At 39.1% G+C, this 25,000-nt stretch overlaps 1 protein-coding gene and 1 long non-coding RNA gene across 8 annotated transcripts in view; one reads left to right on the top strand and one right to left on the bottom strand.

Annotated features, from left to right (window-relative positions):
* Positions 1-25,000, top strand: part of LOC115223496 (serine/threonine-protein kinase Sgk1) — a 241,707-nt gene that overhangs the window by 188,608 nt on the left and 28,099 nt on the right. For all 7 annotated transcript variants that reach the window (XM_029794105.2, XM_029794106.2, XM_029794107.2 and 4 more), the window contains one exon: positions 8,653-8,736. In XM_029794105.2, coding sequence (XP_029649965.1) covers positions 8,653-8,736 — 84 coding nt within the window. The remainder of the gene's footprint in view (positions 1-8,652; positions 8,737-25,000) is intronic.
* LOC118767647 overlaps positions 10,740-25,000 on the bottom strand; it is a 20,145-nt gene continuing 5,884 nt past the window's right edge. Inside the window, exons 2-3 of the long non-coding RNA XR_005003563.1 lie at positions 18,314-18,321; positions 10,740-10,841 (exon numbers count right to left, since the gene is read on the bottom strand). This is a non-coding gene — a long non-coding RNA (uncharacterized LOC118767647). The remainder of the gene's footprint in view (positions 10,842-18,313; positions 18,322-25,000) is intronic.

A 25,000-nucleotide genomic window follows, 5' to 3' on the forward strand; every position in this document is an offset into this window, starting at 1 on the left:
GAATCGACTTAATCCCTTTGTCTGTCCTTGTTTGTCCCCTCTGTGTTTAGCCCCTTGTGGGTAGTAAAGAAATATATATATATATAATAATAAATATTAGGGAATAAATCCAAATTTACAGGGAAAAAATCAGATTTAGGATTAAATCCAATTTTATAGTAAAATATTATATAATATTAATTCGAGACAAAACCACTATTTTGCAAAACAAACAAGGAAAGACTTAATCAATACATAAAATTTTAATATAAAGGAAATAAACCACCACTACAATCGTTTCATGTCTTCAAATGACATTCGTCAGGTGGATTTCCGATTTTCAAATCGGAAATCCACCTGACGAATGTCATTTGAAGACATGAAACGATTGTAGTGGTGGTTATTTCCTTTATATTAAAATTTTATGTATTGATTAAGTCTTTCCTTGTTTGTTTTGCAAAATAGTGGTTTTGTCTCGAATTAATATTATATATATAATATATATATATATATATATATACTAGCAGTATCGTCCGGCATTGCTCAGGTTTGTTTCGACCCTTTAGAATTGGAATTTTTGAAAAGTAAAAATTTTGCATTACGTAGCTTGTTATTCTCTTTAAGTGAACATTTTTCTGGTTGAAATAAACCGAAAAATGGCGACACAGCAGTCAAAAATTCGTAAAAAATAGAGATTTTCATAGAAAAAAAAGCACCTTTTTGATGTAAATAATTTTTGGTCTTAACATGGTTCGATTTGAATTTTTTCTTCTACAGAAGAAAGAGCAAGCCTTCTATCGTACTCTCAATTTTGGTCAACTTGCACCGCAGGGTCTCGGAGGAGATAGTGTTAGTTGAAGGCTACCAAACCTGCCACACACAGACAACTTCAGCTTTATATATATATATATGCACACACACACACACACACACAACACACACACACACCTTGGCTTAAGTCATTTTGATTTAAGTCATTCTCAATTATATGTGGGTTTTCAAAAGTAATATATGGGAAAATAAAAATCAAGTTAAGTCATTTTACTTGACTTCATGTCTATCCACCACAAATATTGGGAAGATAAAATCACTAGGAAACCTTTAAAAGCACATAAAATCATGTTACTGTACAATAAATAAGAATAAAACCATATTAAATCATATTAAAATATGTATGATAAATGTTAAGATACACACCATAAAGTAGTTTAATTTAGTGAACAAAATCATGAAATCAGCTGTGTTGTCTTAATTATCAGTCTTTTGGAGATCATATTGTACTGTGGTTCCAATATCTACCATTAGCCCCTGATTCCCTTGATTGTTTTGAATTCAAATTTGTTTACACCTGTTTATCAGGTACTTTCTCATTCATTTGTGACCTTATTTTTTTGCCCCTATGACTCCTAAGAAAATTCATAGCGAAAGTGCTAAGCGTTGTGCTATAATGCTGGAGGATAAACTGGCTATGATAAAACGCCATGAAAAAGGTGAGAAAGTGGTAGCAATTGCATAGGCGCAGGAGTGGCTGTGGTAAGTAGCTTGCTTACGAACCACATGGTTCCGGGTTCAGTCCCACTGCGTGGCACCTTGGGCAAGTGTCTTCTGCTATAGCCTCGGGCCGTCCAAAGCCTTGTGAGTGGATTTGGTAGACGGAAACTGAAAGAAGCCTGTCGTATATATATATATATGTATATATGTGTGTGTGTGTGTGTGTCCAACATCACTTGACAACCAATGCTGGTGTGTTTACATCCCCGTAACTTAGCGGTTGGGCAAAAGAGACCGATAGAATAAGTACTGGGCTTACAAAGAATAAGTCCTGGGGTTTATTTGCTCGACTAAAAGTGGTGCTCCAGCATGGCTGCAGTCAAAAATGACAAACAAGTAAAAGAGTAATCTTTTTGGATGAGTCGGACAACTGTATTGATGATTGTACATAATAATGACAAGATTTTAGCACAAATTAAATCTGAAGCCCCAGGGATGATTGGCATTAGAAAGGGCATCCAGCCGTAAAAAAAAAAACCATTCCAAAACAGACACAGAAGTCTGGTACAGTCTTCTGCCTGTCCAACTCCTGTCAAACCATCCAACCCATACTGGCACGGAAGGCAGATGTTAAAATATATATATATATAATAATAATATGAGGGAATAATATTCCAAACTTACAGGGAAAAATTCAATTTAGAAATACTAAATCAAATTTCACAATATATAATATATATATATATATAAATTAGGAAAAAAACACCTTTTATCAATTCAATAATGAAAAATTAAATTACACCATTTAGAAAAATTACATCTTATAGAAAGATTAAATATAAGATGAAACATATATGATAAAACATATATATATCGGTGGCACATAAAAAACACCTGTCTGCCAGCCTCGTCTGGCACCTGTGTCGGTGGCACATAAAAAGCACCATCCGAGCGTGGCCGTTCGCCAGCCTCGTCTGGCACCTGTGTCGGTGGCACATAAAATCACCCACTACACTCTCGGAGTGGTTGGCGTTAGGAAGGGCATCCAGCTGTAGAAACACTGCCAGATCTGACTGGCCTGGTGCAGCCTTCGGGCTCCCCTGACCCCAGTTGAACCGTCCAACCCATGCTAGCATGGAAAGCGGATGTTAAACGATGATGATGATGATGATGATTCAGATGAATATGATACTTAAGTCAAAGGCACCAGAATTTTGTATGGTATTATCCATATGAATCAAATGGGGTGATTATAATCAAAATAAGCAACAAATATCTAAGGTAATGTGGTACGATCGTTTCATGCTACTTCATTTTATTAAACACTGTAAGCATTACATCAGTTTTAAAATATCGAGTGTTTAATAAAATGAAGTAGCATGAAACAATCGTACCACATTACCTCGGATATACTTGTTGCTTATTTTGATTATTTATATATATATATATTATATATATATATATATGCATACATACACTCACTTCTTGATTATTGTTTTCTACCTGTCCCTCTTTCAACTTTCCACATAAATTAAAGGTGTGTTTGTGTGTTGTCTTTGTGACTGTTTGTATACTGAATGTAGAAATGTGTTTAGATAATCATCATCATCACCCCCTCCATTTTTCAGGTGGTCTTATGGGAGATACTTCAGTGGGTGCGAGGACCATGTCGTACTCTAATGACTTAGTTTTGGCATAATTTTCACAGTCGGATGCTCTTCCTAATACCGAGCACTTTACACTTCAGATAGTTGACTCAGTGTGTGTGTATATGCATACATTAGTATCAATATAGGCCATACTTTTGCACACACACACACACAAATATTTTGTTTTTTTCTTGCTTCAGTCGTTAGGCTGTGGCCATGCTGGGGCTCCGCCTGAAAAAATTTTTGTCAAATGTCTCTACACCAGTATTCTTTTTAAGCCTGATACTAATCGGTATCTGTCTGTTTTGTTGAACTGCTAAGTTATGGGGATGTAAACATACCAACGCTGGGGACAAATACATACACACACAAAGACACACACATGCAAAGACACACGCACACACAAAGACATGCACACACACACACACACATATATATGACAGACTCTTTTCTGTCTCTGATTACTAAATCCACACAACAAGGTTTTAGTTTACTTGTGGCTATAATAGAAGACATTTGCCCAAGGTTCCACACATTGGGACTGAACCCGGAACCATGTGGTTGGCAAGCAAACTTCTTACCACACAGCCACACTTCGTGTTTTGCTTAGGAGCAATACATGGTACCGGTATTTTTGACTCAGGCCAAACACAGCAAACTACTCCAATTTCTTGTGAGAATATCTGCATAAATAGAGCCAGGAGTGACTAGTTTCTGCTTCCATCAAGTCATTTAAGTTGTAATAATGAATTCAATCCTAATAAGGTTATTTTAAATGCAGATCTTCATCATCGTCATCATCCGCTTTCCATGCTAGCATGGGTTGGACGATTTGACTGAGGGCTGGCGAACCAGATGGCTGCACCAGGCTTCAATCTTGATCTGGCAGAGTTTCTACAGCTGGATGCCCTTCCTAACGCCAACCACTCCGAGAGTGTAGTGGGTGCTTTTACATGCCACCGGCACACACACACACACACATATATGTGTGTGTGTGTGTTTATATCCCCTTGTCTTGACATTGCATGATAGTTGTAAATGAAAGCCTTTAATTTTCAATAATCTGAGGTGAAAACATCTCACCCGGCCACAGGAAATCCACCCACCCACCCCAGCAAATTCTGTCCCACCCATGCAAACATGGAAAAGCCGGCAGTAAAACAATGCTGCTGATGACAACAACTATGATAAGGAAGGCTTACATGCATGCACCCCTGCCAGTCTTGTTCAAGAAACCTCATCCATGCCTGTACATACATAGGCAGATACATCGTCCATCTTGCGCAACAGAGGCCCTCACTGGCGCAACCTTATTTCATACTATCAACAAACCTTTTGCTACTATGCCATCTGTTTTCACATAATACAACGCCCCATGCGATGATAAATTACTGTTATAGTTATTGATCTGTGAAATGTATTCTGTGCACACTGCATGTTATTTTCTCGGTGGAACCTAAGACATAGACACAGGGGACCTATTGATTGTTCATAGATTCAATTCATATGCTGATTGCTAATCAAAAAATCCAGAATGTAAATGAACCAAGCCAATTATTAAGTTGTTATTCTATGCTGCCAAATCTAATCTCTCTTTAACTGTATACGTTTATAATGAAAGTGAAAGAAAGGAAGAAGATAGGATAAGATTGATATCAATATTTTCCTTTTCTTTTTTTATCTGTCATTATCATCATCATCATCATTAATCTTCATCATCATCATCACTACCATTATCGCCATCACCACCGCCACCACTCTCACGATCATACTAGATTCATCACTGATTTTACCATCATCGTCACCACCACCACCATCATCATCATCATTACCAACAACAACCACACCACTACCATTATTATCACCAACCACCATCATCATCACCATCATCATCACCATCATCATCACCACCATCACCATCATCATCACCACCCCACCACCACCATCATCATCATCACAAACAACAACCACACCACTGCCAACATTATCATCACCACCACCACCATCATCATCACCACCACCACTACCATCATCATTACCACTACCATCACCATCATAATCACGCCACCACCACCACCACCACCATCAACACCACCAACAACCACACTACTACCATCATTATCATCAGCCACCATCACCACCACCAAATAACAATGCCACCACCATCATCATAATCACCATTACCACCATCATCATTACCACTACCACCACCATCATCATCACCACCATCATCATCATCATCACTACCATCATCATCATCATCACTACCATCATCATCATCATCACTACCATCACCACCACCACACCACCACCACCACCATCATCATCATCATCACTACCATCATCATCATCATCACTACCATCATCATCATCATCACCACCACCACCACCACCACCACCATCATCATCACCACCAACAACAACCACACCACTACCATCATTATCACCAGCCACCATCACCACCACCAAATAACAACAATGCCACCACCATCATCATCATCATCATCACCACCGCAACCACCACCACCATCCAGTCTAGCTAATAGTTCTGCAATGGAAAATTCCTCTTATCATTTCTTCATTTTCTTTCTCAATACGTTTCTCCATTTCTGCTTTTGACTCTGCTGTAATTTAGACACAACAACCAGGAAGCAAGGCTTTTGGTGGGGTTATTTTGTATTTCTTTATATATTTATCTGTTTTGTAGTTATTTTTGCCGTTCTTTCAGTTTTCTCTAGTTTTTCTTGTTGTTGTTGTTGTTGTTGCTGTTGTTGTTGCTATTGTTGTTCCTTCTGTCTCGTAGTGTTTTCTTACTTATAATCTAATAACTGGAATAAAAACATATTTAGCTCCCAGATATATTGGATGCACTCAGAAACATATAACCTTATCAATTACCATAAAACTTTCATATACAATGCACGCACACACATGCAAATATCTACACGTATATATACACAAATATATGAACACGCATCCACAAACACAAATATCCACGTGTGCATGCACGCACATGCAAATATCCACATATATACACAAATATATGAACGTACATACAGACACACACAATATCCACACTCACAAGTATCTGTACACACAAACACCCACACACATACACACACACAAAATTATCTATGTGCACGCACACACACACACCACACACACATGAAAATATCCACATATATAGATAAATATGCACACACAAGCATATTCACAAACACACAAATATCCATGTGCACGCACACAGATATCCACATGCACGTATACATGTACACATAAATATCTACAAACACACACACACACACACAAATATCCACACACACACACAAATATCTATAAACCCACACTCGCTCACAAATACACACACACCACACACACACACATGAAAATATCCACATATATAGATAAATATGCACACACAAGCATATTCACAAACACACAAATATCCATGTGCACGCACACAGATATCCACATGCACGTATACATGTACACATAAATATCTACAAACACACACACACACACACAAATATCCACACACACACTCACAAATATCTATAAACCCACACTCGCTCACAAATACACACACACACACACACACAAATATCCACACACACAAATATCTACAAACATACACACACACAAATATCCACACACACACATATCCACACACACACATACTCACAAATATCTATAAACACACACTCACTCACAAATATCCACACACACACGCACCCAAATATACACACACACACACACACACTCACAAATATCTATATACACACACTCACTCACAAATATCCACACACACACACACACACACACACACACAAATATCCAGACATGCACGCACACACACAAATATCCAGACATGCACACACAAATATCTACACACATACACATGCAAATATCCAGAAACACACATAAATATCCACATATACACACAGACATCCACATACTCAAATTATCTACACATGCATACACACACATATCCACACACTCACACACAAACTACGTACACATAGATGCACATACCCACATGCAGACACAAAAATCTACACACACACACACACATGCAAATATCCACTCACACACACACACACACAGAGTATCTATACGCACATACACACACATATGCAAATATCTACTCACACACATACACACACACAGAGTATCTATACACACACACACATGCAAATATCCACTCACACACACAGACACAGAGTATCTATACACACATACACATATCTATATGCACACACACACACACAATATCTACAATCACAGGCACATTTACACACCCACACGCACACACATACATATACCCACGCACCAGCTCTCTTTTGACTATATAGACATCTTTCTACCTTTATCTTTTTCTCTCTCTCATCTCACCTTAAACACAAACACAAACAAAATTAAACATAAACCTCAGTAATTAGTCTGTTCTTCTCAATAATATTTGCACTGTTTATTGTTTATGTCTGAGATTATCATCATTTTTAATTTCCTTTTGAAAAGAAAAACAAACAACTTCTTTTAGGAAAACTAAAACATGATAGGGTATTTTTTTTTTTTTTTTTTTTGGTTTGGGATTGTTTTGTTTTTTTTCTCTGAAATATTTTGCATTATTCATGAATTGAAAAATAATGTAAAAAAAAAATATAAAAATAACGATAAAAATTAACTGGTTTACTGCACTAACAGACTCTGCACAACTAAATTCGTCTTTCCATTGCTAAAATGACAATATATAACTACGAAGATAAGTAATGGCGGTATGAACTACTGCTACTGAGATGATGATGACCATAGCAGCAGCAGCAGCAGCAGTAGTAGTAGTAGTAGTAGAAGTACTACTAATAATAATGATTTCTTTCATTGGCAGAAAGCCACAGATTCTTGTACAGGGAAGGATGTAATCAATTCTAAATTGACTCCGGTACTTGTTTGAAACTAATTTCATCAACCTTGACATGTTTGAACTTTAAGGGTTAAATTAGAAATTTAGTGATACTAGTCAAATACTAGTGGGGTTAGAATTCAACGAAATACACCCCTTTTCGTAAACTCTGCAAGTCTTCTGCCAAAATTATTATTATTATTATTATTATCAAAGCAGCAAGGAGGCAGAATCATTTGCAGGGGGGACAAAATGCCCAACAGCAGCAGTTCTTCCGACTCTTCATGTTCTGAGTTTAAATTCCGTCAAGGTCAACTTTGCCTTTCATTTTTTGGGGATGGGGGTCGATAAAATAAATTCCACTCAAGCATTGGGCGGGAGTGGGGTTGATGTAATCCACTGGTCCCCCTCCCCTCAAAATAGCTGGCCATGCATCAAAATATGAAAGAATTATTACTGTTGTTATTATTATTATTATCATCTAAATTTATATTGCAGATCTTTGTTTTTTTTTTGTGTGTTTTTTTTTGGTCCATTACAGATTGCTTAAATGTGAAAAAAACTGGCAACATCCAAATATTCCTCCATCTTGCAAAAAAAAAAAGTCAATAATTTTTCTTGTTCTATTTCCAGGTCTATAAAGTTGTGGTCAACTCTGCTGGACGTACATGGTTCATCTTTCGACGCTACAATGAGTTTCATTCCCTTTATGAAAAGGTAAGGACTTGAGCCTTCTTTCCTCTTTCTCTTTTTAATCTCTAACCAAGATTTTGCTATTGAAAATTATATGTAATTATTTGGTTACACTTTTACAATACACTATATTTTTAACAATTTTTTTTTTAATACAATTCCTAATATTTAATCATAAAGATATTATACAAGTTTTTAGATATTGAATGGCTCTGAGGTTCTCCTTCAAGTAAAATAGGAATTTGATCATCTAGTCTTCCTCATTCACAAAATGAGCCCCCTTTAATTTTGCTCGGATTGCTTTCAAGTTTGGTGTATCAATGCAACTCTGAATTTCAATTACGATCAACCAATTACTTTGTCTCGTAAATTAAAGAATCTGATGTCATTTAGAACTAAAGTTGGGAAATTTGGGTAATTTTAGCCAATCAATAGACAGCAAGGCATTAACAGCTTGTTACCATGACAACTGCACATTGTGTTGTGTTTCACCAGCATTGTTGATTCTTCACACCACAAGATTTACTTCACCCGCATATTTCGTTTTAATAAAAACTTACATTTATCAATTAGAATTTTATTACAGATATTTTTCATCAATTGTCTTAACCCTTTCATTACTGTATTTATTTTGAGATGCTCTGTGTTTCTTTCAATTAATTTTAAATATAACAAAGAATTTAGTAAAATAACTTTGTTATCATTCAGCTAGTGTTAGGAACATAAATTGTGACTAAGGTTTGGTGGATGGTTTTAATTAAAAACTGACGAAAACAAGACATTTGTATTCAGAACCAGAGCCAGTTTCAGCCGGGTTGGTGATGAAAGGGTTAATATTTTACATTATTTTTCATACGTAGCAAAAGTTGTTTGTGATGTTTATACAGTTTCTTGGCATTTTGAAGGTGAATGGAATATATGAACTCAGTACAGATAACTTAACACTATTTTTTTAATTCTGCATGCAAAAACATATAAGATACAGGTGCTATTTGTCTTCAGACAAATTCTTTGTTAACCAGTGTTGTCAGTATTTTTCTTATCATACTTTACAAATCCAAACATAAAAACATTGCTCGACTTTGAAGTTTTGGAGACAGACACCCCCTTTTCACATACACACACACACACACACATGCACTTATGTATTAATGATGTACATAAATACGTGACAGGTATACATAATACTGAAATGCACATATAGTAAACACATGCAGACAAATCTAATATATAAAATCTGTTCTGTCTGTCTGTGTGTCTTCTGGGATCTCGGGCATCCTCCATCCGATTGTGCTCAAATTTGATTTGTAGATACCGATGGTATCAGGGCGTGTATAAGTCTTGAAAAAATTACAAAAATCGATTCCAGGTGAGAATGCGATCGATAAAGCCGTGGGAACGTGCATTTGTACACGCAAGTACATCAGCTGTTATATAAAATCCGTTCTGTCTGTCGGAAATTATTTTGCCTTAACTTCGTTTCTTTCCTGCCAAGCTTACTGTTTAAACCATGTTTGTGTTCTCCCAGTCAACAGCCTTATCATTACTGGTACTTTAAACTCTTCGGTTGCATATGTGTGTGAATAAAATCGTTTTTCTTTGGAATAGAAAAAAAGTCTATCTTTATTTCTTCTTTTGCTGGTGTCTCAAATTTGGGTTAAATCAGTGTTTCTGAAAGGGGAGGCCTATGGGACGGTTGGACAAGTTGTTTTGAGAAAATTTGGTTTAAATCTTTGACAACTCAGCACCGTCCATTGGACAGGAAGCAGTTTGCTCGTATATTAATATAACAAATTTTAAAAAATAATTAAAACATACAATCAATGAAGAGACAAAAGAAACAGTAAGATGATACATGTTGATTTTATTAGGAATCTCTGTTCATTTAGAAACCTACAATGAAGAGGTCATTTCACAGATGCTAAACTATAAATTTCACAGGGTACAACTTTAAAGTTGATACCGCTCTGCTAAAGGCAGAAAATTTCTGTCTCGCTGTTGGTTAAATTTTTTTATTTTTTAACCTATGTAACTTTTTCCTCCAACTTTTTTCTCCACAACATCAGACCTTCATAGCAATTAGAATGGAAAACTTTATTATTATAGCCAATTTTCAGATTTTTAACTGTCTGTTAAAAAATACATATTTTGCAAATGCAAAAAACTAGATCCTAGGAATCAAAGGGATCCATAGGTAAAAAATGGTTGAGGAACCATTGGTTTAATCTAATATATAACTGGAATTTCAGTGCGTTCTATCCTTGTTTGTCCCCTCTATGTTTAGCCCCTTGTGGGCAATAAAGAAATATGAAACATTAGCATACCGGGCAAAATGCTTAGTGGTATTTCGTCTGTCTTTTATGTTCTGAGTTCAAATTCTGTCAAGATCAACTTTACCTTTCATCCTTTTGGGGTTGATAAATTAAGTACCAGTTGCATATTGGGGTTGATAAATTAAGTACCAGTTGTGTATTGGGGTTGATAAATTAAGTACCAGTTGTGTATTGGTGTTGATCCAATCAACTGGCCCCCTCCACCAAAATTTCAGGCTTTGTGCCTAGAGTAGAAAAGATTAAAATATAAAGACAAAAGGGTTGTCAATAATCTTTTAATAGAGGGCCTACTACCACCCGTGGTAGGAGAGCCCCTGATATAGAGGGCCCACCAGTGAAGGCAGTGGGAGTGGGGGGTAATAACACGGATGCTTTGGGCACTTGCCCTTCTTATCTGCACCCTTCCACACCCCATAAATCTGGCTGGAATGTTCCATTAAAATATAAAGACAAAGGAACTGTGAGTAGTGACTTTTATCTGTTAGCATATTGTTTCTTTATCAGGGATGGATGTAAGTGTATCCTTCAATTTAAGTGTATCCCAAGAGTGTGTATTCAAGTGTGTGTGTGATAAGGATTGTACACAAAGATAATGACGTCAAACATTAAAGAAACTAATTGTAACCCGACTTGATTAGCACTGACCTGGCTCTAAACAAGCTAATTGCCTTTTTACATATTTGCTTTTCATAAAAGCCCACAGACCTCAGATATCTCTATCGGGTTACTCGTTTCAATCATTTGACTCTAACCATGCTGGAGCAGCACTTTGAAGGGACTTAAGTTGAACAAGTTGACTCCAGTCGTGTTCTGGGTTCAAATTCCGCCAAGGTCGACTTTTCCTTTCATCCTTTCGGGGTCGATAAATTAAGTACCAGTTACGCGCTGGGGTCGACATAATCGACTTAATCCGTTTGTCTGTCCTTGTTTGTCGCCTCTGTGTTTAGCCCCTTGTGGGTAGTAAAGAAATAGGTATTTTCTTTCTTCTTTTTTTTTTTTAATTTGTTTCTTATTCTACCAGTCTGTTTTGTCAAACTGCTTACTCACGTGGATGTAAACAAACCAACACTAGTTGTCAAGCAGTTGGAGAACAAACACAAAGATACACACACACACACACATATGGTAGGCTTCAGCACAGTTTCTGTTTACAAAATCCACCTTTTCCATATTTGCTTTTAGCAACAGTATCTTTTATTTTTGTTTCAGTGATAAGACTATGGCCATGCTGGGGCACCACCTTGAATGGCTTTAGTTGAACAAATCAAACTAGGATCAATTTCTTTTTTTTTTTTCTTTTTTTAAAAAAAGTTTTTTTCTTATTCTGTCAGTCTCTTTTGCTGAACCACTATGTTACAAGGATGTAAACAAACCAATCCCAGTTGTCATTCAATGGGATCAGGGCAAAAATTCACACACACACACATGTATACATATATATGACAGGCTTCCACACAGTTTCCTTCTATCAAATCCACCCACAAGGCAATGGTCAGCCCAGGACTATAGGAAAAGACATCTGCCCAAGGTGCTGTGCAATGGGACTGAACCAAAAACCACATGGTTGAGAAGCAAGATTCTTTACTATACAGCTGTGCCCCTACCTATTATCTTTTATCTTCAGCCATTAGACTGTGGCCATGCTGGGGCACTGCCTTGAAGAACTTTTAGTCAAATGTATCAACCCCAGTCCTTTTTGTTTTCTTAAGCTTGATACTTATTTTATCAATCACTTTTGCCAAACTGCTATTTTACAGGGACATAAACACACCAACACCAGTTGTCAAGCAGTGGTGGGGGGGGGACAAACACAGACACAAAGACCTAAAGACCTCCTTCATACATACACACATATATGTGTGAGTCTGTGTGTGTGTGTGTGTGTGTGTGTGTGTGTGTGCACAACAGGTATTTTTTAGGTTGTCTTCGGTTGGACCAAGGTTATAGTAGAAGACACTTGCAGAAGGTAACATAGAGTGGGATTGAACCTGGAACCATGTGGTTGGGAAGCAAGCTTCTTACCACACAGCCACATCTGCACATATATATATATCCTTAAATCCTTAAAAATGTTTTAGCCCGAAGGCCGCGGCCATGCTGGGGCACCACCGCTGGAGTGGATTCTAGTAAGGATTCTAAAGAAAGGTAGACCTCATACAATAAAGAAGCTAATTGTGAGCCAACTTGATTAGGACTGACCTGGAGCTAAACGAACAAATTAATTGCCTTTTCTGTATTTGTTTTAACAAAAGCCCACAGTCCATAGATAGTGACAAAAGAGAAGAAAAAAAAGGAAGTTGCTGGTTTCTTTTTGCTTTTTTTTTTCCTTTTCTTCTTTTTCAGTGCTTGTAATAAATGGAATCCGATTTCTCTCTGCCCCAATTCCCCATTATCTGTCCAATCTGTTGTGTATCTTGTAACACTACTTGTGTACTTGCGTGTGGACAGAAAGATATTGTGCAGATGTTGACAAAAGCTTTTAACACTTATAACACCTCTGGAGAATTCATTAAGTTGCTTGTTAGTTATATATATATATATATATATATATACACTCTGTTACTCTTTTACTTGTTTCAGTCATTTGACTGCGGCCATGCTGGAGCACCACCTTTAATCGAGCAACTCGACCCCCCCCCCCCCGGGACTTATTCTTTGTAAGCCCAGTACTTATTCTATCGGTCTCGTTTGCCGAACCGCTAAGTGACAGGGACATAAACACACCAGCATCGGTTGTCAAGCAATGCTAGGGAGACAAATACAGACACACAAACATACACGCACACACATATATATATATATATATGATATGACGACGATGGCTTCTTTCAGTTTCCGTCTACCAAATCCACTCACAAGGCTTTGGTCGGCCTGAGGCTATAGTAGAAGACACTTGCCCAAGGTGCCACGCAGTGGGACTGAACCCGGAACCATGTGGTTGGTTAGCAAGCTACTTACCACACAGCCACTCCTGCGCCTATATATATATATATATATATAGATAGATAGATATAGCTAGCTGTTATTATTATTTGACTAGCAGAAGTTAAGTGACTCAAGGGCCAAGAATTTCAAGGGTTTTGTGCATGGCACAAAGTTTGTATGTATGTATTGTGTGTGTGTATAAAGGGTAAAGCTTGAACAATGTGAGGAAGTGCATTGTGACCAGTGATGTATAACAATATCTGTTAGTCTGATTGATACAGTGGTATACTACAAAGACTCCCTTTGGTCCTGAATGACCATGGGGTTGCACCTAAAAAGTTCCTCTCTCCGGCACAAGTCCGGGCAAGGTTGTTTATGGAAGACCAACAGTTGCCCATGCATACCCAGCCTCTCCTCTCCATGTCACCAGTGTTATCCAAGGAAGAGGCACCAGTGACATCACAACTCATTTCTACAGCTGAGTGAACTGGGGCAATGTGATATGTTTTGTGTATTTGCCAGTAAGGCTGTTTTTTGGCCTGGTGGCGAATACTCTCTCAAAATGCCATTAAAACACCGAAAAGTCATAGACAGGTGAGATTACTTACATCTCACAGGTGAGATTACTTACCCCATCCAAGAGTGATGGACATCAATGTTTCACCTTTTTTGTGGCTTATCGACATCAATATTTCACTATAGGATTGATGGACACATAATGAAACATCGATGTCCATGACTTTCAGGTGTTCTAACACCTGGCACTTTGAGAGAATATTCTCCACCAGATCAAATTGCAGACTCTCAGCAAATAATAAGTAGTGAAGGCGCATGGCTCAGTGGTTAGAGCGTCGAGCTTACAATCGTGAGGATGTGAGTTCGAATCCCGGACCGGGCTGTGTGTTGTGTTCTTGAGCAAGACACTTTATTTCACGTTGCTCCTGTCCACTCAGCTCTAGAAATGAATTGCGACATCACTGGTGCCAAGCTGTATCTGCTGTTGCCTTTCCCTTGGTGTGGAGAGGGGAGGCCGGTATGCATGGACGACTGCTGGTTTTCTATAAACAACCTTGCCCGGACTTGTACCTCGGAGGGGAACTTTCTAGATGCCATCCCACAGTCAGTCATGACCTGAGGGGGTCTCAATATGCTAAGTATATGTAGTTGATAATGTTTATTACTCTAGCTCTGCTCTTCTATTTCATATTTGAATGTGTGTGTAGACAAGGCTGTGGCATAAGAAGTTTGCTTTCCCTTAAAGGATTCCTGGTTCAGTCCCACTGTGCAGAACCTTGGGCAAGTGTCTTGTACTTTGGAGCAACCGAATCACAGAGATGGATTTGGTAGTTGGGAACTAAAAGAAGACCATTGTGTGTGTGTTTGTGTCTCCTTGTCCTGTGTCATCATCATCATCGTTTAACGTCCCTTTTCCATGCTAGCATGGGTTGGCCGGTTCAACTGGGGTCTGGAAAGCCAGGAGGCTGCATCAGGCTCCAGTCTGATCTGGCAGTGTTTCTACAGCTGGATGCCCTTCCTAACACCAACCACTCCGAGAGTGTAGTGGGTGCTTTTTACATGCCACCAGCACAGGTGCCAGGTGAGGCTGGCAATGGCCACAATCAGTTGGTGCTTTTTACATGCCACCGGCACGGAAGTCAGTCAAGGCGGCGCTGGCTTAGGCCACATTCAGATGGTGCTTTTTACGTGCCACCAGCACAGGTATCACAACTACAATTTCCATTTGATTTTTTGATATTAATGTACTTGACTCAATAGGTTTCCTCAAGCACAGTATGTGTGTATATATATTATCATCATCATCCTTTAACGTCTGCTTTCCATGCTAGCTTGGGTTGGATGATTTGACTGAGGACTGGTGAACCAGATGGCTGCGCCAGGCTCCAATCTGATCTGGCAGAGCTTCCACAGCCGGATGCCTTTCCTAATGCCAACCACTCCGAGAGTGCAGTGGGTGCTTTTACATGGCACCTGCACAAGGGCTAGTCTGGCGGTACTGGCTACGGCCACGCCGACAGTTGTTAAATGATTATCACACAAGCAGTGTCACTCATTTCCAGTATTCTCCAAGAACATGTTACTTTGATTGGAAACAGGTAAGGGTTGGCTGCAGGAAGGGCATCAAGCTATAGAAAAAACTGTCTTGTTGACAGTTTCCATCAGGGCCCACGCAAACATGGGAAAGTAGTCATTAAATAGTGATAATGGTATTTACAAGAATTGGTGAAGCTATTTATGGATTATTTTCACACAAAGATTTTAACTTTCGGAAATAAACTGCTAAGAGCAAATTTGCATTCTATGCCAAAAGTAATCCATCATATTGATATCTGTTCTGGCTGAAGGAATAAATTGTTCATTCGGCCTATTAGGAGAGTTGGAGGTGAAACAATAAACCTGTATATTTGCCTAAAATAAAATTATCAATTTAGTGGTTAGTCTTTTTGAAATTAACATCAATGAAATCGCTAACATGTATTATTATTATATTATTTAATGTCATAAAAATTTCCATTTTTAAACTTTGCTCATAAAATTTGAATATATTCCAGCATAATTTAAAGATTTCTTCTCGATTTAGAGAAAGAGAGATCGTTATTTTTTTATTGTTATATCTAATTAAATGTTGAGAGAATTTATTGGAAAATAATCCCATTAGAAAAATTAATCATCCAAGAATCTCCATGGAATGAATCCAGGCTTGAGATTCTTTTTGTTTCTTGTTAGTTTTCTCTAACTCTCTTTCCCCTTCCCCTCCTGGGGTAGCCAAGTATCCCCTCTGCAGTAAGACAACTATCTCTATCTCTATCTCAGTCTAACATCTTTCCTGGCTCACAGCCACTTTCCTTGGTTCCACTCCATCTCTCAGCTGAGAGGCCTGTGTCTTGCAAGCTTCTTGGCAACCCTGCTGGAACCACGTAAAAAGCACCTGTCCTGATGCTATGTAAGAATCACCTGTGTTTGTGCCATGTAAAAAGCAATGGTGATGGTGCCTTGTATAAAGCACCTTTTCAGTCTGTGAAGTGGTTGGCATTAGGAAGGGCATCCAGCTGTAGAAACCATGCCAAAGCAGACAAAGGGAGCCTGGTGTAGCTCTCTGGTTTGCCAGCTCTGGTCATACCACCCAACCCATGCCAGCATGAAAAACAGACATTAACCCTTTAGTGTTCAGATTATCCTATCAAACATAATGCCATTGATTTGAATTAATCATGCATTATCTCATATCTTCAAGATCTTGATGGTGTAATTACCTAATGTAGAATAACATTGTAGGGTAGGTGTGAGAGCCTGGATCTGGTCAGTTTGAACATAAAACAGATTAACTATTTTGGCCGGATATGGCTGGTTTAAATACTAAAGGGTCAAATGGTGATTATTATATTTCTGATGTAAGTACTATAAATGGTCGTAAAAATAAAATAAAATAAAATAAAATAAAAATGAAAAAGCTGTTACATGTAAGCAACTGTAATCTTTTCTACTCTAGGCGCAAGGCCTGAAATTTTGGGGGAGGCGGGGCAGTCGATTAGATCGACCCCAGTACGTAATGTAGCGGTTCAGCAAAAGAGACCGATAGAATAAGTACTAGGCTTACAAAGAATAAGCTTTGGGGGGTCGATTTGCTCGATTGAAGGCAGTGCTCCAGCATGGCCACAGTCAAATGACTGAAACTAATAAAAGAGTACACATACACATATACAATGGGCTACCTTACAGTTTCCATCTACTAGATCTACGCACAAGGCATTGGATTGGCCCAAGGTGCTATGCAGTGGGGTTCAACCTAGCCTGGAAATATGGACAAACATCAGTCTTTCCACCTCTTGCATGTTATATCAAACAGGTCCCTTTCCAAGAAAACTGATCACCACCACCACCACCATCACCCCATTCTAGCTCCCTACAGTTTTCACTGCTAACATCCTTCAAATGATGCTGTAATATTTTCTTTATCCCCACAACCCTTTCTCACTCACACTCTCTCTCCTGTCCTTTCTCATTCTGTATTTGAACACCTTCCTCTCCCTCTCTCTCTCTCTCCTTCCTTTCTCATTCTGTATTTGAGCACCTCCCTCTCTCTCTCTCTCCCTTCCTTTTTCATTCTGTATTTGACCACCTTCCTCTCCCGCTCTCTCTCTCTCTCCCTTCCTTTCTCATTCTGTATTTGAACACCTTCCTCTTCCTCTCTCTCCCTTCCTTTCTCATTCTGTATTTGAACACCTTCCTCTTCCTCTTTCTCCCTCCCTCTCTCTCTCCCCCTTCCTTTCCCATTCTCTGTATCTCTCTATAGCTGATTACCTTTCTCTCTCCATCACACACACACACCACACTCTCACTCTCTCTCTCTCTCTCTCTCTCTTAGTGTTTACCGTCTCATCCTATCGTTTTGTCTCCTTTCTCTTTGCCTCTTCCTCAGACTCTCCTTCCACTTTTCTTCCCTCCCTCCCTCTCTCTATCCTCTATACTTTGTCTTTTTCTCTGTGTGTGTGTGTGTGTATGTGTGTACGTACATGTTTATCTCACCTTCTCTCTTTACTATTGCTCTCCCCACCACCACCACCACCCCTCCTCCTCCACCACCACCCCTCCTCCTCCACCACCACCACCACCATCAATAAGCTGCTTAGAATCATTACATCTGCGGTAGTATGTGCTGCTATACGACAGACTCGGCTTTATTAAATTTATCACCAATGCCGTTGCAGTTGATCATGTCTTACATTTGTACAATTTGTTAGAGACAGAGAGAGAGAGAGAGAGAGAGACAGAGAGACAGTCAGAAAGAATGAACGAAACACAGAGGCGCAGGAGTGGCTGTGTGGTAAGTAGCTTGCTTACCAACCACATGGTTCCGGGTTCAGTCCCACTGCGTGGCACCTTGGGCAAGTGTCTTCTACTATATAGCCTCGGGCCGACCAAAGCCTTGTGAGTGGATTTGGGAGATGGAAACTGAAAGAAACCCGTCGTATATATGTATACATATATATGTGTGTGCATGTGCGTCTGTGTCTGTCTGCCCCCACCCCCACCCCCACCCCCCAACATCGCTTGACAACCCGTAACTTAGCGGTTCAGCAAAAGAGACCGATAGAATAAGTACTAGGCTTCCAAAGAATAAGTCCAGGGGTCGAGTTGCTCAACTAAAGGTGGTGCTCCAGCATGGCCACAATCAAACGACTGAAACAAGTAAAAGAGTAAAGAGTAAACCAGGACATAAAGAGAGAGAGAGTCTAGTTCATTGAAAGCATTTCATTATATGACCGGTATTTTATCGACTTCTACATCATCATCATCATCATCATCATTTAATGTCCGCTTTCCATGCTGGCATGGGTTGGACGGTTCAACTGGGGTCTGGAAAGCCAGAAGGCTGCACCAGGCTCAGTCTGATCTGGCAGTGTTTCTACAGCTGGATGCCCTTCCTAACGCCAACCACTCCGAGAGTGTAGTGGGTGCTTATATATATATATATATATATATATATATATTATATATATATATATATATACACAGATTGATAGCTAGACAGATTAATAGATGGAGTGGTCAGGACTGGAATGCCATTGATCATAGTTTGGCTTCTTCATAGTTCTTTAAACTGCAAGAAATAGCAGACAGCTCTCTCAAATGAAAATGAAAGCCAGTTAATCACAGCAGAACTTAAGATTATGAATGTCAGTCAATATAAAAATAGCAGAGTCTGAAGAAATGGCAATGATGCACATCAGTAAAAATTATTTAATGGAGTTTGTACAAATGCTGTGTTTGTATATATGTGTGTGTGTGTATGTGCATGTATATGTTTCTTTCTTATAGATTGGCTTGTTTATGACTTAGCAGTTTGCCAAAAAGTGCAGACATAAAAACAAGCCCTGGGGCTTAAATTGTTCTGCTAAACCCTTCCAAGTGGTACCTTGTCATGGTCTTTGTCTGAAGAAGTAAAAAAATTAAAATTAACGAAGTGTTCTTCATTTGTGGAGTTTTAATTAAGGTCATAAGTCAGTATTTTGATTAATTTTACTTTAATCATCTTTTCAATTCAAAACATTTAATAAAGGATTTTTTTTTTTTTTCATCAAGGTGAAATTCAAGCTAAAAATTTGATTAAAAATAAACTGAAATTATTTTACTGGATTGAATTAAAATCTCAGATCGTTTTTATTAAGTTATTTGATTTGGATTAGAAATTCAATTTTAATCAATTTTATTCTATCTATGATTTTGTTTTACCAAAACAATTCTGTTTTATCAATTGGAAATTTATTATTTCTGAAGGAAAAAAAAAATTGAACAAATAAAAATTGGTTCCGAATTTTAATCCCAGCTATTTAATAATTTTATATTGAAATATTTTAAAAGACAATGTATAATATTAATCATTTTGTTTCCATATTTCTGCTAAAACATATTGCTTTCATTTGAATTAATTTTGAAAATAAGAAGACTTTTCGTAAAATAATTGTGCTATTACTGAACTGCTGTTAAGAACATGAATTAACTTCAAATTTTGATGGAAAGTTGTTACTTATGATCACTTGAAAATGGGAAGCTTGTTTCATAAAACCAGGGGCAGTTTTAAGAGAGTTAGAATCGAAAGGATTCACCCTTTTGTTACCATATTTCTGTTGAAATTACACAGTTTTTGTCTCAACTGATTTTGAAAATGACGAAGACTTAGCAAAATAACCATCATTGTTGAGCTAGTGTCTAGAACATATCTCAACTCAAAATTTTGATGGATGGTTTTAATTCAGATAATTTTGAAACAGGAGGTTTGTGTCATAGAACAAGGAGCACTTTTAGGTGAAGGTACATGGCTCAGTGGTCACAGTGTCGGGCTCACAATAATGAAGGAGTGAGTTCAATTACTGAACCAGATTGTGTGTTGTTTTGAGAAAGACACTTTAATTCATGTTATTTAAGGGCAGGGGGACAAGCACAGACTCAAAGACACACAAATATATATATATATATATATATATATATATATATATATCACCGTGACCGACCAGGCTATCAGATGTTGCTACACATCGCTGGTCACAATGCAGTTCGCATTGTTTTAGCCTTCAAATGATGCCACCCCGCTGGCTAAGTGAGCAGGCCTACAGAAGAAAGAGTGAGAGAAAGTTGTGGCGAAAGAGTACAGCAGGGATCGCCATTATCACCTGCCGGAGCCTCGTGGAGCTTTGGGTGTTTTTCGCTCAATAAACACTCACAACACCCGGACTGGGAATCGAAACCGCGATCCTACGACCACGAGTCCGCTGCCCTAACCACTGGGCCATTGCGCCTCCACATATATATATTTATATATGTATATATATATCTCATTGCTATTATGTTAAACTGTCGTATGTCCAAATTTTGTCAAATGCGTTTTTGCTTCAATATTTAATTTTGCTTGCAACAGCCGCTTCTTATGCTCAAACCATTGTATCTCCAGCTGCTTCTGATGAAAATTGTCAAAGTGTAGTAAATCCCGTATACGACAGTCTTACAAAAATATTTCTGACTGAAAATATCCTACAAGCAATGGAGTTAGGATTTTATGCAGCCAAAAAAGTATTATTGTTAAGCTGAAACTGTTGCCAAGGTGAAGAAAAAAACAATGGAATAGTAAAACTATTTTTTTCGTTTTTTGAAGAAGCAATAATTTGGACTTTAGACATTTTTGCATAATAGCAAAGATATGTAGTTGGTAAGCAAGCTACTTACCAAATAGCCACTCCTGCTCCTATATATATATATATATATATATATACATATATATATACATATATATATAAGAAAACCATCCGAACGTGGCCGTAGCCAGTACCACATCGACTGGCCTCCGTGCTGTGGGCACGTAACAAACACCATCCGATCGTGGCTGTTCGCCAGCCTCATCTGGCACCTGTGTCGGTGGCACATAAAAAACACCATCCGAGCGTGGCCGTCTGCCAGCCTCGTCTGGCACCTGTGTCGGTGGCATATAAAAACACCATCCGAGCGTGGCCGTATGCCAGCCTCGTCTGGCACCTGTGTCGGTGGCACATAAAAAACACCATCCGAGCGTGGCCGTTTGCCAGCCTCGTCTGGCACCTGTGTCGGTGGCACATAAAAAACACCATCCGAGCGTGGCCGTCTGCCAGCCTCGTCTGGCACCTGTGTCGGTGGCACATAAAAAACACCATCCGAGCGTGGCCGTCTGCCAGCCTCGTCTGGCACCTGTGTCGGTGGCATATAAAAACACCATCCGAGCGTGGCCGTCTGGCACCTGTGTCGTTGGCACATAAAAAACACCATCCGAGTGTGGCCGTCTGCCAGCCTCGTCTGGCACCTGTGTCGGTGGCACATAAAATCACCCACTACACTCTCGGAGTGGTTGGCGTTAGGAAGGGCATCCAGCTGTAGAAACACTGCCAGATCTGACTGGCCTGGTGTAGCCTTCGGGCTTGCCAGACCCCAGTTGAACCGTCCAACCCATGCTAGCATGGAAAGCGGACGTTAAACGATGATGATGATGACGTGGGTATATATATATATATATATATACACACACACACACACATATATATATATATATTATATATATATATATATAATATATATATATATACCCACGTCATCATCATCATCGTTTAACGTCCGCTTATATATATACACACACACACACATATATATATATATATATTATATTATATATATAGCTTACCAACTACATGGTTCCCGGTTCAGTCCCACTATGTGGCACCTTGGGCAAGTGTCTTTTACTATAGCCTCAGGCCGACCAAATCCTTCTGAGTAGATTTGGTAGATGGAAACTGAAAGAAGCCCATCGTATATGTGTGTGTGTGTCTGTGTTTGTTGTTTCCCCCCCCCCATTGCTTGACAGCTGATGCTGGTGTGGGAAGCAGACTTCTTACCACAAAGCCATGTCTGTGCCTATTACTCTTTTACTTGTTTCAGTCATTTGACTGTGGCCATGCTGGAGCACCACCTTTAGTCGAGCACATCAACCCCAGGACTTATTCTTTGTAAGCCTAGTACTTATTCTATCGGTCATTTTTGCCGAACCGCTAAGTTACGGGGACGTAAACACACCAGCATTGGTTGTCAAGCGATGCTGGGAGGGGGGGGGCAAACACACAAACATATACACACACATACATTTACATATACATATATATATACATATATACGACGGGCTTCTTTCAGTTTCCTTCTACCAAATCCACTCACAAGGCTATAGTAAAAGACACTTGCCCAAGGTGCCACGCAGTGAGAATGAACCCAGAACCATGTGGTTGGTAAACAAGCTACTTACCACACAGCCACTCCTACAAATAATTTATACAGAATTTCTATGATTTCTCATACAATGAAATGGTGAGTGTCTCTTTCAGTTCTTTGTCAATGCCGGTGGGGGAACCTTTTGGTATTATTTTGGTGGTGAACACTGCTAATTACAGGTAAGAGAGAGAGAGAGAGAGAGAGAGTGGAAGGTTGGGGAGAATGAGACAGACTTGTAGTTTATTGTACTGTCAACTGAGACCTTTGGTTCTATGTAAATAACCTACAGGAAGATGATGAATTCTCTCTGGTAATATGAGGAAGCTAGTAACAATAGGAAGAGTGGAACACTGAAGATATAATATGACGATATTGTAATTATTATATTATAATAGGCGCAGGAGTGGCTGTGTGGTAAGTAGCTTGCTAACCAACCACATGGTTCCGGGTTCAGTCCCACTGCGTGGCATCTTGGGCAAGTGTCTTCTGCTATAGCCCCGGACCGACCAATGCCTTGTGAGTGGATTTGGTAGACGGAAACTGAAAGAAGCCTGTCGTATATATGTGTATATATATGTATGTGTGTTTGTTTGTGTGTCTGTGTTTGTCCCCCTAGCATTGCTTGACAACCGATGCTGGTGTGTTTATGTCCCCGTTACTTAGCGGTTCGGCAAAAGAGACCGATAGCATAAGTACTGGGCTTACAAAAAAAGAATAAGTCCCGGGGTCGAGTCGCTCGACTAAAGGCGCTGCTCCAGCATGGCCGCAGTCAAAGGACTGAAACAAGTAAAAGAGTAAAGAGTAATGGAGTATTGTAGTTATTATATAAGAGAATATTGTACAGGCAATGGCTGTGTGGTTAATAAGCTCAATTTGCAACTCTAAGGTCTTGTGTTCTATTTCACTGCATGGCACCTTCAGCAGTGGAGGCACAAAGGCCCAGTGGTTAGGGCAGCAGACTCGCAGTCGGAGGATCGTGGTTTTGATTCCCAGACCGGGTGTTGTGTGTGTTTATTGAGCGAAAACACCTAAAGCTCCACGAGGTTCCAGCAGGGGGTGGTGGCGACCCCTGTTGTACTCTTTCGCCCCGACTTTCTCTCACTCTTTCTTCCTGTTTCTTGTCCCCGACTTCCTATGCAACCGCTGAGCTTGGATGCGCATTCATCCACCCGTCGATGCTGTCGGCGTCGGGGGTTGACCTGCTTTCTCTTCTGCGGGTCTTACAAATAGCAAAGGACCACGTTTCGGACTTCTCCCATCTTGCGAGCTCTGGGACGAAGACCGTTTGCTCAACAGCAACAGCACCTTCAGCAAGTGTCTTCTGCTATAGCCCTGGTGTGACTAAAGTGTTGTGAGTGGATCTTGTAGATGGAAACTGAAAGAAGCCTGTCATGTATATATATATATATATATATATATATATATATATAATATATATTCACCTGTTTATTCATCCATTACACTTTAGTTAGTTAGAGAGGTGGAGATGGAGTGAGAGAGAGAAATGTGAGTAGAGATGAAAGACCTTGAGGACATGCTTCAGTGAGAAAATAGCACCCAACAACCTCATCATTTTCAACAACTCAAATACATTAACACAAAAAAAAAAATTAGGTTCTTGCTCTTTATCTTTTTTTAGTTTTTTTTTTTTTAGGCTTTTAGTGAAAGTGCATGGCTCAGTGGTTAGGGTGTTGCACTCATGAATGCAAGATCATGGTTTCAGTTCCCAG

The sequence above is a fragment of the Octopus sinensis genome, linkage group LG23 (assembly GCF_006345805.1).
Source record: "Octopus sinensis linkage group LG23, ASM634580v1, whole genome shotgun sequence".
NCBI classification, from domain to species: Eukaryota; Metazoa; Mollusca; class Cephalopoda; order Octopoda; family Octopodidae; genus Octopus; species Octopus sinensis.